The sequence below is a fragment of the Haliotis cracherodii genome, unplaced genomic scaffold (assembly GCF_022045235.1).
Source record: "Haliotis cracherodii isolate W230 unplaced genomic scaffold, xgHalCrac1.p SCAF_19, whole genome shotgun sequence".
In the NCBI taxonomy this organism is placed as follows: domain Eukaryota; kingdom Metazoa; phylum Mollusca; class Gastropoda; order Lepetellida; family Haliotidae; genus Haliotis; species Haliotis cracherodii.
Genome location: NW_027266274.1, coordinates 5,094,262 through 5,113,782, shown reverse-complemented (window position 1 = coordinate 5,113,782; position 19,521 = coordinate 5,094,262). Strand labels below are relative to the sequence as shown.

Sequence of the window (19,521 nt, the reverse complement as noted above, 5' to 3'; positions counted from 1 at the left end):
GAAAATACATTTTAACAACACCATAACTTTTCAATGTAAAGTCTTAGTTTACATATTTTACATTATATATAGAAATATACATCAGGAAATACAATATGAACAGTGGAGAATAGTAAAGTTACCTTAGTTTTCAAAAATATTTTCAATAATGTTTTAACAAATCAAAGAGGTTAAATTCTTTGTAAAACAGCAATAAGAGAGTGTCAATAATGTAACCCAAACAGAAATAGAGTTATTGTTCTTGTTATGTAGTTACAGTGTCGAAGGGGGGGGGGGGGGGGGGGGGGGGGGGGGGGGGTAGTTATGATGTTCATGCGCCAGTATGAACACTTTCTGGAGGGGCACGAATCGCCAAAGGCCCCTCAAGGAATGTCACGAGTTAGTCACTAGTTCCGAGTCTACTTTGCGATTACGGAAATGGTGAGTTTTGCCGAAAGCCGTTTAACTCGAGAAAGCTGCTTTCTGATGATATAATGTCGACTTCCTGTTAATCAAGTCTTTGATAGGCATTTTGAAGATGATAGAAGATGAACGCATGACACGTTGTTTGTGGATAACAATTTCTTTTATTCTTGGTCACGCCGTTTCACATCTAAATCTTGCCCAATTCGTGACCAACTCGTGTTATTTCGGGACAAGACTTGCAGGTTACGGAAAGGGGCGAGTGGTGACGAATGATCTTGCCCCTTCAGGTGAAAATGACAAAGAGGCAAGAAGTTGCTCTGAGACGGCGTTACAAAGGAAAAAAGAAGTTGTCATCTACAAAAAGTGTCATGTATGCATGTCAATCAGATTATTGGTCTGTCAGAGGAAAAAAAAACTTTGTCTGTCCAATCAGAATCGACTATTTCTGAATTTATGGTAAAATTGTCTTTCCGTAACAACGCTTATGATCAGAGTTACCTCCCTTATACTCCCTTCACCTAAGCTATGCAAGTGAAAGTCAATTTGACATCGTAGGGGAATTAAAGCAAGGACATACTTATACAACTGTTAAAAGATAAATGTACAAAGGATAGCATCTCATTAGATTTGAAGTATTTCAATACATATGCAAAAATAAAAACGCCCCAATAGTGACCCATAATAATTATGCACAATTATTCCATGATGACGTGATGGATCTCTCTCAGAAACCCCCGCAGTCAACTAATCATCACTACGATTAAATTAAATTTTAAACAAAATCGTTGTTGACGAGGAACACCCTTTTAACCCTACTGAACTTGTGTGAAGGCGGTGGTGCTCAGATACTCATCTCTTCCTAGAACTTCACTTGAATAACCGTTAACCACTTGCTGACTCAATGGGTTCCGTTTCCGGCTTGGCAGTCTCGTGACCAGGCTCTGGTGTCAGGCCGCACGACTACACTGGAATACAAATCATGCTGTCCTTTCGAGTCGCCTCGTCTCTGCTGTTGGTTGTCTACGTGGCCAGGTGTTGGGGGAAAGGTTAGTGATATACAAAGTATGTTATTTTTATTGTTATGCGTCGCCATGTGCCAATATTGTTTGTAATAGTTGCCAGAAACATTTCAGGTGAACCAGGAAGTATTCAAGCCTCCTTTCTCGTCTGTTCAATATTATATATACTCGCTCCCTCCCTCCCGCCCTCCCTAACTCCCTCGGGGGCACGGGTGGCCCAGTCGTCTGAGGCGCCGTGATTCGATGTGCAGAGTTGCGGCCCTTGGGCACGCCAGAAACCTATGATTGTTAAAAGCGGCGTTTAACATAACTCACTCACTCACTCACTCACTCACTCACTCACTCACCCCATCCCTCATTTTCAAGCCTTCCACGACGTCAGCTCAAATTTAAAACTGAACTGATTTTAAACCGAGCTCTTTTATTTTCAAATTCAACGTCATGGTTGGTCATAAGAGAGGATTACTCCAAAATAATTAAAATGTACAATGACTGGAACACTGCGTTTTCGGAATCGAATTAGCATATAATAAAAAAACAACCGATGTTTCGGGTTTCGGTCATTATAAGAGAAACAACAATACAGTTCTTGTCGAAGTTTAAACCTCACGGTTACAAATATGTACTTAGGCCTGTGGGTAGCCTAGTGGTTAAAACGTTCGCTCTTCACACTGAAGACCCGGGTTCGATTCCCCACATGGGTACAATGAATGAAGATCGTTTCTAGTGTACCCAGTCTTCATATTGCTAAAAGTGGCGTAAAACCTTACTCACCCACAAATATGTACATGAACAGTTTATTTCCAAACTGATGCTGTGATCGTGGGTTCAAATCCCGGTTCGCTCTGATGTTTCTAGGTTTGTCAGTACCTCTTCTTCCTGAGGCAAGAGAGTTAACTGAATATAAAAGTCCAGTTCAAACCCTTACCGCTGGTATTATGGAGTTACATTTTGACTGGACTAAGGAGTCCAATCAAAATCGCGCACCGAAATCGAAATCCGGTTCGTAAACTGTCGTGCAGATTTCGGTCGATTGCAGGATTTGCAAAACATGTGCATCGCCAACTCGTTGTCAGCAGATATTTTCCAAATCTTTTCATGTTTTTAATCAAGGTGCTCACATGATTTGATGCATTTCGGGATGTAAGACCCTTTTTATCACAATATAGATCTTGATTATCGATCAGATCGTCCTGACCGGGCGCAACCATTTTGTGTGAAGCAAACGCAAGTGATACGAGAGGTGGAATCTGATTGGTCCATAGGAGAGGCTTAGAAGGGACATAACTGGTAATAGCCACTGGTGGCGCTACGATCAAGCCCAGTTATTCGAGCCTAGTTCGGCAAGGGTGGAAACTGGACTTTTAAAGTCAGTTAACTCTCTTACCACTGGAAGATGTTAGTACCATACCGTTGCTGACGAATTTCATAAAACTCGTAAACGTCTGAGATTTGGACATGTCCCCCCACAGCAAGCTGACACGTGATATAACTGTTTGGTTAATTAGTTGTTTTTAACGCTGAACTCAGCAATATTCCAGCTATATGACGACGGTATTTGAATAATCGTGTCTGGACCAGATAATCCAGTGATTGCTATCATGAGCGCCGATCTGAGCACTTGCGACACGATGACATAAACCAAGTCAGCGAGCCTGACGACCGAATCCCGTTAGTCGCCTCTTAAGACAAGCACGAAGACCACTTCCAACCCGGATCTTCACGGGTAGTGATATAATAACGGAAATGCCATTCAAAGCGGCGTTAAACCATCTCGCTCACACAGAGCTGATGCTGACACAAGGACGCTGTTTCCAAAGTGTACAATAGTGTTGAGTGGCTGACGAGCCCGAAATGACCTAAATCTTCCGAAATGATAACTGCAAGCTCCTTTTTTCCAGTCTCGTCGCTTGTCTTTGTTGAAAGCAGAAACGGAACACGTTTCGACACTTGCAGATTTATGCATTCTGACTAAGTGAACACTGATCATTGTAACACACACATCTCACTGAGTCATTTCTGAATTATTTACAACTTGAGCAGGGATTTTAATACTACAGTGAACTACGTTTATAACGAACACGCATATAACGAACTGACGGATATAGCGAACTATTTTTTTTGGTCCCGCCCATTTGCTGTGTATATTCCGTACATTTGCTTATAACGAACTACGGTTATAACGAATTAAAATTAGTGGTCCCTTTGAGTTCTTTATAACCGTAGTTTACTTTATCTGAAATCACACTGATAACCTGTCTTTAACGCAATGCAAATTTGTAAAAAAATAATTAATATGCTTGTGTTCGTTAAACAAGTTTAACAAGTTGATTTTAAGAATCGTACAACTTTAATTAATTAATGTATTATATCTATTTCCTTACAGCTAAACCATCCACAATTTATCGCTATTTGAATTTGCCTCCAAGTCACATGAAGTACATGTTTATGTTTAAACACTTATGTCCCCTTAATGAAAACACTGAACTGAAGACGCATTTAGTTGTTTAGCCCTGACAGGCATTCATTGTGTGGAATATGGCTGAGGGCAGCTGGTGTTTTATTACCCAAACGCGATGTCGGTAACCGATTGTTGATTAAATTTATTTTAATTATTCACACTATCAAGATCAAAGGTAATTTCACACATTCTGCAATGTAAGTATTTTTTAAGATAAACACAAATAGCAGAAACTGTATTTATACGACGGCTAATAATCATGAGATAGATAACGTGGATAACAGCAGCCAATGAAAACAGTTGTCACTGCTGCGCCGGTAGCTTTCGGCCACGCCCCCAAATAGATTTGTTTTGGAAGCCGATTTTGGTGTATGTGATTTCAGCACTTTCACTTGGATATTTGAATACTTCCAACAAATATTTTTTTTTTTCTCTCTCGGAAATTGACTAAATGTGTCAATGAAAATTGATATTCGCAATAAAATCTTTCTTGTCACTGTACATGCACTTTGAGCATAAACTACTTTCATGCACTATGTATATATTTGTTTTGTATAACGGGCATTATATATATATATATATATATATATATATATATATATATATATATATATATATATGATGGACTAACGTGGACTTTATTATTTTATTATATATAAAATGTACACCGAGTGAACATTTACCTCATTTTTGTGTGTGTGTGTATATATATATATATATATATATATATATATATATATATATATATATATATATACGTCTCTCTGTGTGTGTCTCTCTCTCTCGGGGTCACGGGTGGCCCAGTCGTCTAAGGCGCCGCGATTCGCTGTGCAGAGTTGCGTCCCTTGGGCACGCCAGAAACCTATGATTGTGAGTTCGAATCCCGGTTCGCCCCGATTATGTTTCTAGGTTTGTCAGCACCATACCCGTGCTCCTGGGTTTCACAGAAGTGGTAAACGTCTGAGACCTGCATCACTTCGGGCTTTCCTCCCACATTAAGCTGACACGCCGCGATATAACTGTAATATTGTTAAAAGCGGCGTTAAACTCAACTCACTCACTCACTCACTATCTCTGTCTCTCTGAAGCAGAGATTTGGATCTGTGTATTCCTTCTTTCTGCATATGAGCCTTTATTTCAGATTGTTACGGAACTGATTGTAAGCCCTGTGGCCACTGTTTTAGTGGTGCGTGCAACAACAAGACTGGCGAGTGTCCTTCGGGATGCAAAGCTAACTTCAGGTCGCCGCTTTGTCAAGGTAGGTGGTATATACGGGTGCGTGTAATCTAACTTCAAGTTGCCGCTGTGTCAAGGTAGGTGGTATACACGGGTGCGTGTAATCAAACTTCAGTTTGCCGCTGTGTCAAGGTAGGTGGTATACACGGGTGCGTGTAATCAAACTTCAGGTCGCCGCTATGTCAAGGTAGGTGGTATACACGGGTGCGTGTAATCTAACTTCAGGTCGCCGCTGTGTCAAGGTAGGTGGTATACACGGGTGCATGTAATCTAACTTCAGGTCGCCGCTGTGTCGAGGTAGGTGGTATATACGGGTGCGTGTAATCTAACTTCAGGTCGCCGCTATGTCAAGGTAGGTGGTATATACGGGTGCGTGTAATCTAACTTCAGGTTGCCGCTATGTCAAGGTAGGTGGTATACACGGGTGCGTGTAATCTAACTTCAAGTTGCCGCTATGTCAAGGTAGGTGGTATACACGGGTGCGTGTAATCTAATTTCAAGTTGCCGCTGTGTCAAGGTAGGTGGTATATACGGGTGCATGTAATCTAACTTCAGTTTGCCGCTGTGTCAAGGTAGGTGGTATACACGGGTGCGTGTAATCTAACTTCAGTTTGCCGCTGTGTCAAGGTAGGTGGTATACACGGGTGCGTGTAATCTAACTTCAGTTTGCCGCTGTGTCAAGGTAGGTGGTATACACGGGTGCGTGTAATCTAACTTCAGTTTGCCGCTGTGTCAAGGTAGGTGGTATACACGGGTGCGTGTAATCTAACTTCAGTTTGCCGCTGTGTCAAGGTAGGTGGTATACACGGGTGCGTGTAATCTAACTTCAGGTCGCCGCTATGTCAAGGTAGGTGGTATACACGGGTGCATGTAATCTAACTTCAAGTTGCCGCTGTGTCAAGGTAGGTGGTATATACGGGTGCGTGTAATCTAACTTCAAGTTGCCGCTGTGTCAAGGTAGGTGGTATACACGGGTGCGTGTAATCTAATTTCAGGTCGCCGCTGTGTCAAGGTAGGTGGTATACACGGGTGTGTGTAATCTAACTTCAGGTCGCTGCTGTGTCAAGGTAGGTGGTATACACGGGTGCGTGTAATCAAACTTCAGGTTGCCGCTGTGTCAAGGTAGGTGGTATATACGGGTGCGTGTAATCTAACTTCAGGTTGCCGCTGTGTCAAGGTAGGTGGTATACACGGGTGCATGTAATCTAACTTCAGGTTGCCGCTGTGTCAAGGTAGGTGGTATATACGGGTGCGTGTAATCTAACTTCAGGTTGCCGCTATGTCAAGGTAGGTGGTATATACGGGTGCGTGTAATCTAACTTCAAGTTGCCGCTGTGTCAAGGTAGGTGGTATACACGGGTGGATGTAATCTAACTTCAAGTTGCCGCTGTGTCAAGGTAGGTGGTATACAAGGGTGCGTGTAATCTAACTTCAAGTTGCCGCTGTGTCAAGGTAGGTGGTATACAAGGGTGCGTGTAATCTAACTTCAAGTTGCCGCTGTGTCAAGGTAGGTGGTATACAAGGGTGCGTGTAATCTAACTTCAGGTCGCTGCTGTGTCAAGGTAGGTGGTATACACGGGTGCGTGTAATCTAACTTCAGGTTGCCGCTATGTCAAGGTAGGTGGTATACACGGGTGCATGTAATCTAACTTCAGGTCGCCGCTGTGTCGAGGTAGGTGGTATACACGGGTAGATGTAATCTAACTTCAGGTCGCCGCTATGTCAAGGTAGGTGGTATACACGGGTGCGTGTAATCTAACTTCAAGTTGCCGCTGTGTCAAGGTAGGTGGTATACACGGGTGCATGTAATCTAACTTCAGGTCGCCGCTATGTCGAGGTAGGTGGTATACACGGGTAGATGTAATCTAACTTCAAGGTGGCCAACACGGGTGGGCGCAGGTACGATATATGATCATGAATTATTACTGTACTCTGATCAGCAGTAACATACAATAGTTCACACAATGTCTTGTTTACCCCAGAATGCCAGGATGGATGGTGGAATGAAACCTGTTCAGAAAGATGCGGATACTGCGAAAGCCGGTCATGTAACAAGTCTAATGGCGCCTGCAATTCATGTATATCCGGGAAAAATCCTCCTCTGTGCAAGGGTAAATATTGCATATGACGTGTGGAAATTCCTTCCTTTACATTACGTTTGTTTAGTCCATTCAGGCAAACGTGTTTGTTCCATAAACAATTGAAGCGATCCTGTGTGGCTTGAATCGGTTTTTATTGATCGATAAAATGTTTTTCAAACCTACGGCTTCAGAATCGTGAAACCGTTAGACTATGTGTAAAGGCCACGAGTTAATTTTTGTGACAACGAAGTTATGCCCTGATGCCCTGATTTAATTTCTGGAGAGCCCGGCCTAATATGTTCAGACTATAATTCAATATCTTTAGTCCACAATTTAATCCCTTAAGCTCACGATTAAAATTCAGGCGACCACTGTTCATAACAGTGAGGTCTAAATTAAATACCCCATGCCTAGATTATGCTATAAATCGCAACCCAATTAAAGAAATCTTCTTGACAAAGATGACCTTGATATGGGTGTCAAGGACACGGTATACCAAGAGAACAGAGAACTCGTACACCGGAACCATACAAATAGGAATCTATCACAGCTTTGGTTGAATATCAACATTAATACATCATATAATTGACATCTTTTCCGCATGGCGGGTAACATTTGAAAAAAGTCTATATTTCTCGGATTATATGCAGTTTGGTAGGCTTGAGTGGAAGTCGGGAACCCCAAATGACAAGGTAAACTGAGGAGCTAAGAAAATATCTTAAATTAGCGATATTATATTTTTAAATATTAACTGTACTGGTGCGTAGTCAGCACTCAACGAATACTTGTACATGATTTTATTTAAAAAAATAAAAGTTTATCTAAAAGTTTTACATTTTTGAAAAACAATTCGCATAACAGGCAACCGCTGGTATCTTAGACATCTTATCTTTGACAATCAGTAAATTTGCATTTTCCGGCACACAATTACATTTCAAACATGGCTGGGGTTATGTGGTTCCTAATTCATTTACTCATCACAATGTGGCTGAAATATTGCCGATGTGACGTAAAGCATTAACTCACTCACTCACTCCTAATTCATTTCTTACCCAAGTCTTCATTGAATCAATTTCTTATTGCACAAACTTACCCAGCCACAAACTGTTGCAGGAATGAGTGATGGTAAAAAAGGCATGATGAACTTTAAAGACATTCTTTAAATTTTCAATAACATTAAAAAAAAACTCTTCATACTTTCTTTTGCTCTTCAGTTTATATAGACCAAAGAGCTATTCCGAATAAAAATAATGAATTTGTTGTGACTTTGTGTTTACATTTGATGTCTTTCTTTTCCTTTACAAGACGATTGTAAACCTCACTACTTCGGGCCGGGCTGCAAACAGCAATGCGGCAAATGTAGCTCACCGATACCCTGCGATCTAGTTACTGGAAAGTGTCCAGATGGTTGTCTTGATGGTTTTACTGGTCAGAATTGTAAAACAAGTAAGTGCATTGCTGTTGGATGTGTCTTTCAAAATGTGGGCGTTTCGACGAGCTTATTTAAGTCCCATAGTCGTGCTATGAGCCGGTAATCATGGTGAAGACCCGAGTGCGCCCCGGAGAGAGAGAGAGAGAGAGAGAGAGAGAGAGAGAGAGAGAGAGAGAGAGAGAGAGAGAGAGAGAGAGAGAGAGAGATTGGGACACAGAGAGAGGTAGATAGACCGAAAGCGATAGAGAGAGGGAGAGGGGAAGAGAGAGAGGGGCGGAGAGAGAGACACAGAGAAAGAAAGAGATAGAGAGAGTAGGGAGGGGAGAGGGACACACGAAGAGAGAGGGATACCTCGAGTGAAAGAAGGAGAGATAGAGAGTCTGAGGCAAAGAGAGATAAAGAGGGGCGAGGGGAGGGACACAGAGAGAGAAACCTCGAGAGACAGAGGGAGAGAGAGAGAGAGAAAAAAAAACAACCGTAATAGAATAATACTATAATAATAAGTTAGCATATAAGTACTTCTATAAACATGTACTGTTCAAAACGGCTTTTATACTCAAGCTCACTTAGAGATCGGTAAAACACCAGGTGTCATACAGAATGTCCTACCTGTTCCTATTCAGGGTGTCCCAAGGGAACTGCTGGACCGAAATGTGTTCACCTGTGTCGGAACTGCGAGGACAGTGAATGCGATGCTTCCGGTAATTGTACACTAGGGTGCAACGCTGGCTTTTCAGGAGATAAATGCGAAGAAGGTGAGATAAATGATGGTGATATTTAGTATAGTATGCCGGAAGGTATCCAACGACACGTGTCCGGATAAAGAGGTGTTCCGCGTGTCTTTTATATAGCATTGTCAAAGTGTTGTTTTAGCTACTCATTTTATTACTGCGATACAGTTGCTAAGTTAAGAAGCTTGTAAATTTGCGCTGATATAATTAATCAGATTGGGCAGCGCAGATTGGGTTTATCTGATATTTTATTGTCATCTATTGGTGCAATTAGCCGTTATTAATAAACCTGTGAACCTATTACCACGTTTTCTTTATTACTTTATTCTTATTTTATGACATCCCTGATCATTGGAGCACAGCTCCGTGACAATCATTACCGCCCCTTTGTGGTAGAACACTTTGTGTAATAGCGTGCAAGTATATCCACCAGTGTTCGTAGTGTAATGGTGTTAGTGAGTGTGGTTTTACGCCGCTTTTAGCAACCTTCCAGCAATATCGATACAGGGGACACCAGAAAGAGTGTTACACATCGTACTCATGGGGAATCTAACCCGGTAGTTTGGAGTGACGAGCGAGCGCTCAGAAAATCACTTGACAACATCACTGCCCCCTCTGTCGAAATCATTTAATTGTCTGTCACATCTAGATTCGATTATTTACAGGCATCCGTCATATGACTGGATTATTGCAGAGTGTGGTGTTAACAAACAAAAATATAATTTTAATAAATATTATTGAATGATTTACTAACAGGTATTACTTAATTTGCAATCAGCATTTTACTTCAAGAATAGATCAACAGTACGGTATGAATTTTGATCGAAACAAGCCTAAAAATATAATTAGATCCAATCATGTTCAATCATGATTAAGGTATATTGTGTAATTGTGCAATGGTTGACTCATCTCTAATTATATACCACAGCAGGACACATAGACAAAGGGCTTTTCTTATAATGGCTTCATTTTCTTATGCCTTGACGTCAGACTTCCATGTGTTCCATTAGTGAAAAATGCCTTCACTATTTCAAGGCCTTATTGTTCTTTTCCTGTAGCACCATTTTATTTATATTTTCAGGAGGCCACATGATGTTCAAAGCGTATGTGATAGGCAAGTACGTAGCACTTTTATCAAATTCCGTACCCTTCGTCATCAGTCGCCCCTTTCCGCAACCTGCCAGGACATGAGACACCATATCCCGTTCATCACACGCCGATTCCCGAAACCTGCCAGGACATGAGACACCATATCCCGTTCATCACACGCCCCTTTCCGCAACCTGCCAGGACATGAGACACCATATCCCGTTCATCACACGCCCCTTCCCGAAACCTGCCAGGACATGAGACACCATATCCCGTTCATCACACGCCCCTTCCCGAAACCTGCCAGGACATGAGACACCATATCCCGTTCATCACACGCCCCTTTCCGTAACCGTGAATTGCATGAAGGTGATCTGTTTTTTTCAGGAGGCTCGACAATGTTGTTGTTTCAGGAGGCTCGACAATATTTTTTGTTTCAGGTGGCTCGACAATATTGTTGTTTCAGGAGGCTCGACAATATTTTTTGTTTCAGGTGGCTCGACAATATTGTTGTTTCAGGTGGCTCGACAATATTGTTGTTTCAGGTGGCTCGACAATATTGTTGTTTCAGGTGGCTCGGTAATATTGTTTGTTTCAGGTGGCTCGATAATATTGTTGTTTCAGTTGCTCGGCAATAATGTTGTTTCAGAAGGCTCGGTAACATTGTTGTTTTAGGTGGCACGGCAACATTGTTGTTATAGGTGGCTCGACAACATTGTTCTTATAGGCGTTTGAACAATATTGTTGTTCCAGGTGGGTCGGAAACATTGTTATTTCAGGTGTCTGAGCAACATTGTTGTTTCAGGCTCTGAGAAATTTTGTTGTTTCATGATTAGGTGTCTCGGCAACATTGTTGTTATATGTGGCTCGACAACATTGTGCTTACAGGCGTTTGAACAATGTTGTTTGTTTCAGACATCAGCAATATCGTTTTTTCAGGTGGCTCGGCAATATTGTTTGTTTCAGATTTCAGCAATATCAATGTTTTAGGTGTCTGAGCAATGTTGTTGTTTCAGGGGGCTCGGTCGGATGTTGTGCACTGATTTTGCTCATCGTACCAATTCTACTTATCATCCGTGCGTGTGGGAAAAACAAGTGAGTTGGTACCATTATAATGTATTGGTAGCTTTAATACCTGCATCATGATTGATATGTGTTTTGTTTCTGTTGTTCCTAACTAAAGGTGACAGTGCCACAGCAAAATGGCTACGATACTGCTGGCTTCAGGGCGCCGTAACAGGCATGTGTAGCTGTGACGTTGCTGACTACTGACCGCCGTAACAGGCATGTGTAGCTGTGACGTTGCTGACTACTGACCGCAGTAACAGGCATGTGTAGCTGTGACGTTGCTGACTGCTGACCGCAGTAACAGGCATGTGTAGTTGTGACGTTGCTGACTACTGACCGCCGTGACAGGCATGTGCAGCTGTGACGTTGCTGACTATTGACCGCCGTAACAGGCATGTGCAGCTGTGGCGTTGCTAACTACTGACCGCCGTAACAGGAATGTGTAGCTGTGACGGTACTAACTACTGACGCAGTAACAGGCATGTGTAGCTGTGACGTTGCTGACTACTGACTGCCGTAACATGCATGTGTAGCTGTGACGTTGCTGACTACTGACCGCCGTAACATGCATGTGTAGCTGTGACGTTGCTGACTATTGACCGCAGTAACAGGCATGTGTAGCTGTGACGTTCCTAACTACTGACGGCCGTAACAGGCATGTGCAGCTGTGACGTTGCTAACTACTGACCGCCGTAACAGGCATGTGTAGCTGTAATGTTGCTGAATACTGACCGCCGTAACAGGCATGTGTAGCTGTGACGTTGCTGACTACTGACCGCCGTAACAGGCATGTGTAGCTGTGACGTTGCTGACTACTGACTGCCGTAACAGGCATGTGTAGCTGTGACGTTGTTGAATACTGACCGCCGTAACAGGTATGTGTAGCTGTGACGTTGCTGACTACTGGCCACCGTAACAGGCATGTGTAGCTGTGACGTTGCTGACTACCAGTCGCCGTAACAGGCATGTGTAGCTGTGACGTTGCTGACTACCAGTCGCCGTAACAGGCATGTGTAGCTGTGACGTTGCTGACTACTGACCGCCGTGACAGGCATGTGTAGCTGTGACGTTGCTGACTACTGACCGCCGTAACATGCATGTGTAGCTCTGATGTTGCTGACTACTGACCGCCGTAACAGGCATGTGTAGCCGTGACGTTGCTGACTACTGACCGCCGTAACATGCATGTGTAGCTGTGACGTTGCTGACTTCTGACCGCCGTAACAGGCATGTGTAGCTCTGACGTTGCTGACTACTGACTGCCGTAACAGGCATGTGTAGCTGTGACGTTGCTAACTACTGACCGCTGTAACAGGCATGTGTAGCTGTGATGTTGCTGACTACTGACCGCCCTAACAGGCATGTGTAGCTGTGACGTTCCTAACTACTGACCGCCGTAACAGGCATGTGTAGCTGTGACAGTCATCGATTGTCGTGACGTTTCTAACTAGGCAACAAAAACCCACCAGCTCACTGCAAAGAAGTTTTATTTGGGGCTTGTTCTTCGTTATATTAGATGGCTCACTGTAAACACTACAGCCCATTCTGAGAGACCTCTCTTACGGGTCAACCTGTTGTCCCAAGTAGTGACACAGCTAACAAGGTACCGATACGGTAACGGAAGAGTGGAGTAATGCTAAGTACTTCTTAAAGCCATCTCGCAGGTAATCTCACATCCTACCATGTTTCAGGAGGAAGAAACACGCGCTGCTGACGATGCATCATATCCAGAAAAAGTTGTCTGATCAGGCGCGCTTCACACAAGTTGAACCGGACGGGGACCTCGACACTGTCTCGACCTGTCATCCCAACCCGGAAGCAGAACACATACAATCCACTTTCAAGTAAGTGCACATTGGTGCTGCGATAACAAAACTGATATTTGTAGCTCGACTAAACTCTAAACGGCATTGTTTCCTAGCAATGTGACGTAATCCTTCCGCGGACCAGAACTAAATTGCTGAGCAAAGGAAAGTGCAAACCCATGTTTAATTGAAGCTAAAAATGAAACAAACAAGAAATTGTTATTCGATGGTAATCATGATGTTGTTGGTACGGGTATCATAGTTTTGGGCCTTACGTTTGCAGCGTTTTGGCGACTGTTTTCAGCCATGTAACGTTTTCTTAATCTTATAATTCTCTGATCAAATACAGTTTTCAAGTCTATACTTTCTTTTGTCCGGCAGTGTAGATTAAAAAGATCATGCAAGACGGGCTTTGTTCTTTATAGGAGAACCCGTTTAGTTAAGTTCATTTTGGCGTACCTGTTCGTCATCAGATATAACCCTACAATACCCGGTGAGGTTTCGTTTATATTTATTTGTGGTAATTACTCCAGGATGGAAGCAAATTATCAAAATGAGCACATGGCCCATTCATAATCTCTCATGTCATTGCGGAAAATATTACCAAAGCATTTTTTTAACTGGTTTCCGTCTTAACCCAATCGGGGCGGTCGGGTGGTTAAGCGTTTCGCTCGTCACGCCGAAGACCCAGGTTCGATTCCCGACATGGGTACAATGTGTGAAGTCCATTTCTGGTGTCCCCCGCCGTGATATTGCTGGAATATTGCTAAAAGCGGCGTAAAACCATACTCACTCACTCACTCAACCCAATCGGGCACAGCGAAAACAAGCGACCTGGCTGCGTAATTTTACATCGATAGTTCAAGATGGAAAAGGTTTCGAAAATGACATTACGAGACAGGTGGTCGAATATAATTGTAGGTAACGAAATTGGGCCTGTGTGTTCGGACGTCACGGGACGTTGAAACATGATCGAAAACAAAGTCACAAGAAAAAAACCCACATAAAACACAAAGGAAAAAGTCACAACAACATTGTATTTTTAATAGAAGAGTTTATTGCAGTTGAAAATTGACAAGCATGACAACTGTCATAATAGCAATACAAATAGATATCGGTTAAACAGTTTCAACAGAGACAGCAAATCTGTACGTTCCTGCCTATTCTCGTACATTTCAGGGCCCGAGCAAACACATGTCCAGATATGAACCAAACTGCCCCACCCTACTCATCAGGGGATGTAAAGTTGGCCGTCACCATGGCGAGAAGTTGCCCCGGGTCCAAGTCGCCAACATTACCAATTCCCCCAGTGCCACTTCCTGGTGTTAGAACCCAACAGGACACAACCACCCCACAGAGCCCCACCTCCTCACAGGACAGCATGATGGTCCGTTGTTCAACCAACAGCAACTATGTGATCGCCATCAATAGCCCGGGCTTCGCGCCCTACAATAACATGGCTTTTTCTCACAACAGCCACACTCCTAATGATTGCCCACAGAATGCCGAGAAAGAACCCGAATATGCTAATGCCAGAGAAATCCTCAGCGTTCGAAACATGGCGAAAATATTTGAATTGAACGAGGAAAAGCATTGAAAGATGCTTGTCTCCAAAGAAACGGACCTGATATATTCTGCGGCGTTCACCCAACTCACTCATTCACACAATCGGAAACGACGCCTTGAGAGATTCACCCTAGCACATTCTCAATGTAATACGTGGATGTTTTAAATTTCAAATAAAAGTGTGTCACTTCGACCCAGGAGGCACTTAAGATTACTCCGCTATTTTGTGTGACTTGTGCGCTGAACCTCCTTCGTTAACACAGACTTACCATAGTCTGCTCAGCTTTCACTGATGGGATATTCAAGCCTTGTTCATCTTCAGTAACCATGGATTTGATGGGTCTGGCGAAACCATGACGGAAGATAACGGACTGATATGGTTTCAATAGCCTATACTGTAACCATTTCGCAGGGAAAATAAACTTGAGGTGGTTTGGGGATCTAGCGGTTCACGACTAGTGACGAAGATAAACAAGTTTTTTGGACTTTACACCTCAAACCAAATGTGGAGCCGTGAAAATCCGGGGTAGAATAGGTCTTCATCCTCCCATGCTTGTCGTAAGAGGCGATTCAAGGGATCGGGTGGTCAGACTCGCTGACTTGGTTCATGCATGTCACCGTATCCCAAATGTGTGGATGTTCATGATGTCAATCACTGGATTGTCTGTTCCAGACTCGATTATTTACAGACCGCCGTCATATAGCTGGAATATTGCTGAGTGCGGCGTAAAACAACAAAACAGTAACCAAATGTGAATTTTACAACGACACTACTGCGAGATCTTGAGAACGTTTGTTTGAGTACTACAAGTGCTGAAAATACGACTTTTTTAATCTTGATAATAAAGCAAACTGGCCGATTTAACACCCTCTTTACAACCCTGATGAACCGGGGTAGAATAGGTCTTCAGCCACCCATGCTTGCCGTAAAAGGCGACTATGCTTGTCGTAAGAGGCGATTCAAGGGATCGGGTGGTCAGACTCGCTGACTTGGTTCATGCATGTCACCGTATCCCAAATGTGTGGATGTTCATGATGTCAATCACTGGATTGCCTGTTCCAGACTCGATTATTTACAGACCGCCGTCATATAGCTGGAATATTGCTGAGTGCGGCGTTAAACAACAAACAAACAAGACCCGCTTTAACATGGGGCGTGTTTTGTTTCTACTTGTTAACAAACGAATAGCTTTCCAGCTTTGTGCATGTGTATATGTTCTCGGTGAAGTATATATAAGCAATGTATATAATGTCTTGTGTAAAGTAATATATGCTGTTGTAAAGGCCCTCTTCGTATTGTGTAGATTCCTTGTCAGAATACGTACGCTGTAGCCTGTGACTGTCTACTATTTGGATTCCGGATCAGTATACCTACGCTATAGCCCGTGACTATATAGCCCGTCTACTGTTGGGATTCCAGGTCAGAATATGTACGTAGTAGCTTTTGAGTGTCTACCATGCAGATTCCGGGGCAGAGTTCGTACCAAATTAACCCGTTCTTGTCTGCCGAGGGGAAACCGGGGCAGAGTACGTACGAAGTAGCCTGTGCTTGTCTACCATGTGGATTCCGGGACAGAATACGTATCTAGTAGGCCATGCTTGTCTACCATGTGGATTCCGGGACAGAATCCTCGGTGGTTTCAGTGTGTTACCTGATTCATTGTATGTCATCGTACAACGTTTTGTACTGTCTGGCCGATGTTGTGCCCGGCGCCATGACATAGCTGTAAAATTGCTGACTGTTACGTAAATCAACATTCACTCACCCACGATTCATCATATGCGTCAAGACGGAGTTCACAGTTGTAAAGACATGATAAAGCATCTTGCACAGTTCCGGCTGCGTTGTTTTCCTTTGACAAACACCAGGATTAATAAGAAAAGAAATACCATATTGAAAAGCCTTCCCTCTTTAACACGAGTAAAACAAATTACGGAAGAGAAACAATTCGCATTACTATGAGCAAGTGTGTGTGCGTGTGTTGGAAACCCATTTCCATGTTTGCATGTGGAGGCCCTCGCAAAGTTCCCTCCCTCCCGAGGCTGGAATGTCGGGGTGCCCGGGGCAGGGGTCGAGGGCTGGTATACAGCCCCGGGGTAGTTGGAGGGTTTGTATGCAGTGAAAGTCAGGCGTGGATGTCTAGAAAGATGTCCAAACTGTACCCAATGCGTTCGTCATGCCTGCGTTCTTTAGCTGCATCGCCATGGCTCACGTCCTCCACGTGGGGCCCTCCAGTAGATGCCTTGTGTCTCGGTATCACATTACATAAGTATGTAATGGCGATTTACTTCTACTGATGCATGAATCATGGGGATATTGGGGTATGCATTAGGAGCGTGGTATGCAATGAAAAAGAGGTATGTATTGGAGTACGTATTTTGAAAGACATTGTATGCGTGGGGTATGATGCATCTTGGGATGGGTTATGTATTCGGAAAGGCGTATGCAGTGGGGTGGAGTATGCACACCTAGGTGGGCGTGTGTAATGTGAAAGGCGTATGCACTGGGGTGGAGACTGCATCTTGGGTGGGCGTGTGTAATGGGTAAGGCGTATGCAGTAGGCTGGTGTATGCATCTTGGGTGGGCGTGTGTAATGCGTAAGGCGTATGCAGTGGGCTGGTGTATGCATCTTGGGTGGGCGTGTGTAATGCGTAAGGCGTATGCAGTGGGGTGGAGTATGCATCTTGGGATGGGCATGTGTAATGGGTAAGGCGTATGGAGTGGGCTGGTGTATGCATCTTGGGATGGGCATGTGTAATGGGTAAGGCGTATGCAGTGGGCTGGCGTATGCATCTTGGGTGGGCGTGTGTAATGGGAAAGGCGTATGCAGTGGGGTGGAGACTGCATCTTGGGTGGGCGTGTGTAATGGGTAAGGCGTATGCAGTGGGCTGGTGTATGCATGTGTAATGGGAAAGGCGTATGCAGTGGGGTGGAGTATGCATCTTGGTGGGCGTGTGTAATGGGAAAGGCGTATGCAGTGGGGTGGAGTATGCATCTTCGGTGGGCATGTGTAATGGGAAAGGCGTATGCAGTGGGGTGGAGTATGCATCTTCGGTGGGCGTGCGTAATGGGAAAGGCGTATGCACTGGGGTGGAGTATGCATCTTCGGTGGGCGTGTGTAATGGGAAAGGCGTATGCAGTGGTTGGAACATGCGTCTTGGGTGGGCTTTTGTCGTAGGAAAGGCGTATGCACTGGGGTGGAGTATGCATCTTGAGTGGACATTGGAAATGGGAAAGGCGTATGCATTGAGAGACGGGTATGCATTCTAGAATGGAGTATGCATTGATTGTGCTCGTGTCTCATAACACCCGGGAGTCAAGGCGAAGCTACATTTGCTCACTTCTTAATACCATTGTGATACTGCTGTTGACACGCCCACTAAAGGCATCACAGGACTTAGCGTAATGAACTGATACCAGTTATTTAAAGTAACAGTCGAAGTGGGATTTTATAGCCCCATCGAGAGTAACAAGACTTACCTCCCTTGCATCGTGATCACATCCACGCGCTGATACAACACACCGAGAAATGCACCATTGGGGGCAGAATTGGGGGCACGGGCGGCCCAGTCGTCTAAGGCGCCGCGATTCGCTGTGCAGAGTTGCGTCCCTTGGGCACGCCAGAAACCTATGATTTTGGGTTCGAATCCCGGCTCGCCCCGATTATGTTTCTAGGTTTGTCAGCACCATACCCGTGCTCGTGGGTTTCATCGATGTGGTAAACGTCTGAGACCTGCATCACTTCGGGCTTTCCTCCCACATTAGCTGACGCGCCGTTATATAACTGGAATACTGTTAAAAGCGGCGTTAAACCCAACTCACTCACTTATTCAGAATTAGTCGTTGTACACATGTTTTGTATGCCCTCATTAGCATATATACTACTCAACATGTCATAGGGATCTTCTCAGTGTAGAAGTGAGGGATACATCTGACTGGCTGCTTCGTCATGTTGTCATAGGGTGCGATTTGGGCATGAGTTGTGTGTAACGCCGCTCAATACAGTATTCCAGTTATATCACGGGGTGTCACCTTCATGTGGGCGGAAAGCCTTAAGTGATGCAGGTCTCAGACGTTTACCACTTTGACGAAACCAATTTGCACGGGTATGGTGCTGACAAACATAGAAACGTAATAGGGGCGAACGGGATTCGAACCCACAATCATAGGTTTCTGGCGTGCCCAAGGGACGCAACTCTTCACAGCGCATTGTGGCGCCTTGGACGACTGGGCCCAGACCTACATGTCACAGTCCATACTCACGCTGACTGTGTTCTTCGTTTAAGACTATATATTCGAAGTTGCATGATTTTCGTGCCGATTATGTTATACGTTGTGATGAGAGTATACGGGGTTTAACGTAGTGTTCAAGATTATGCCTCTTATATAGCGACGTGCATGCACGTGTTTGAGTGACTTCATATGCTGGTACGGACTTATGATAGTTTCACAGCACTAGGCCTCTGCTGCTATTTACCATGAGTTAGTGAGTGAGTATCGTTTAACGCCGCTTTTAGCAATATTCCAGCAATATCACGGCGGGGGACACCAGAAATGGGCTTCACACATTGTACCCCTGTCGGGAATCGAACCCGGGTCTTCGGCGTGACGAGCGAACGCTTTAACC

The 19,521-nt window shown here is 44.0% G+C and overlaps 1 protein-coding gene across 5 annotated transcripts; it reads left to right on the top strand.

Moving 5' to 3' along the window:
• Positions 1 to 1,351: 1,351 nt before the first annotated feature.
• LOC139466709 (scavenger receptor class F member 2-like) lies at positions 1,352 to 16,283 on the top strand. 5 transcript variants are annotated; one of them, XM_071248345.1, is made up of 10 exons: positions 1,352 to 1,451; positions 5,027 to 5,126; positions 6,117 to 6,133; positions 7,104 to 7,232; positions 8,508 to 8,648; positions 9,258 to 9,389; positions 10,447 to 10,479; positions 11,471 to 11,549; positions 13,214 to 13,366; positions 14,507 to 16,283. In XM_071248345.1, exons 1-10 carry the CDS (start codon positions 1,385 to 1,387, stop codon positions 14,922 to 14,924), a joined length of 1,269 nt encoding a protein of 422 aa, XP_071104446.1. In that variant the 5' UTR covers positions 1,352 to 1,384; the 3' UTR covers positions 14,925 to 16,283. The 5 variants fall into 5 exon arrangements, with proteins under 5 accessions (XP_071104446.1, XP_071104445.1, XP_071104444.1 ...); XM_071248344.1 differs by lacking the exon at positions 6,117 to 6,133 and adding an exon at positions 5,897 to 5,913; XM_071248343.1 differs by lacking the exon at positions 6,117 to 6,133 and adding an exon at positions 5,347 to 5,363.
• Positions 16,284 to 19,521: the final 3,238 nt, after the last annotated feature.

Coding starts and splice junctions, on each gene's coding strand:
- LOC139466709 (XM_071248345.1), top strand. CDS start 1,385: ATGCTGTCCTTTCGAGTCGCCTCGTCTCTGCTGTTGGTTGTCTACGTG. Junction 9,390..10,446: donor AGGAGATAAATGCGAAGAAG/GTGAGATAAATG, acceptor TTATATTTTCAG/GAGGCCACATGATGTTCAAA. Junction 10,480..11,470: donor GTTCAAAGCGTATGTGATAG/GCAAGTACGTAG, acceptor TTGTTGTTTCAG/GGGGCTCGGTCGGATGTTGT.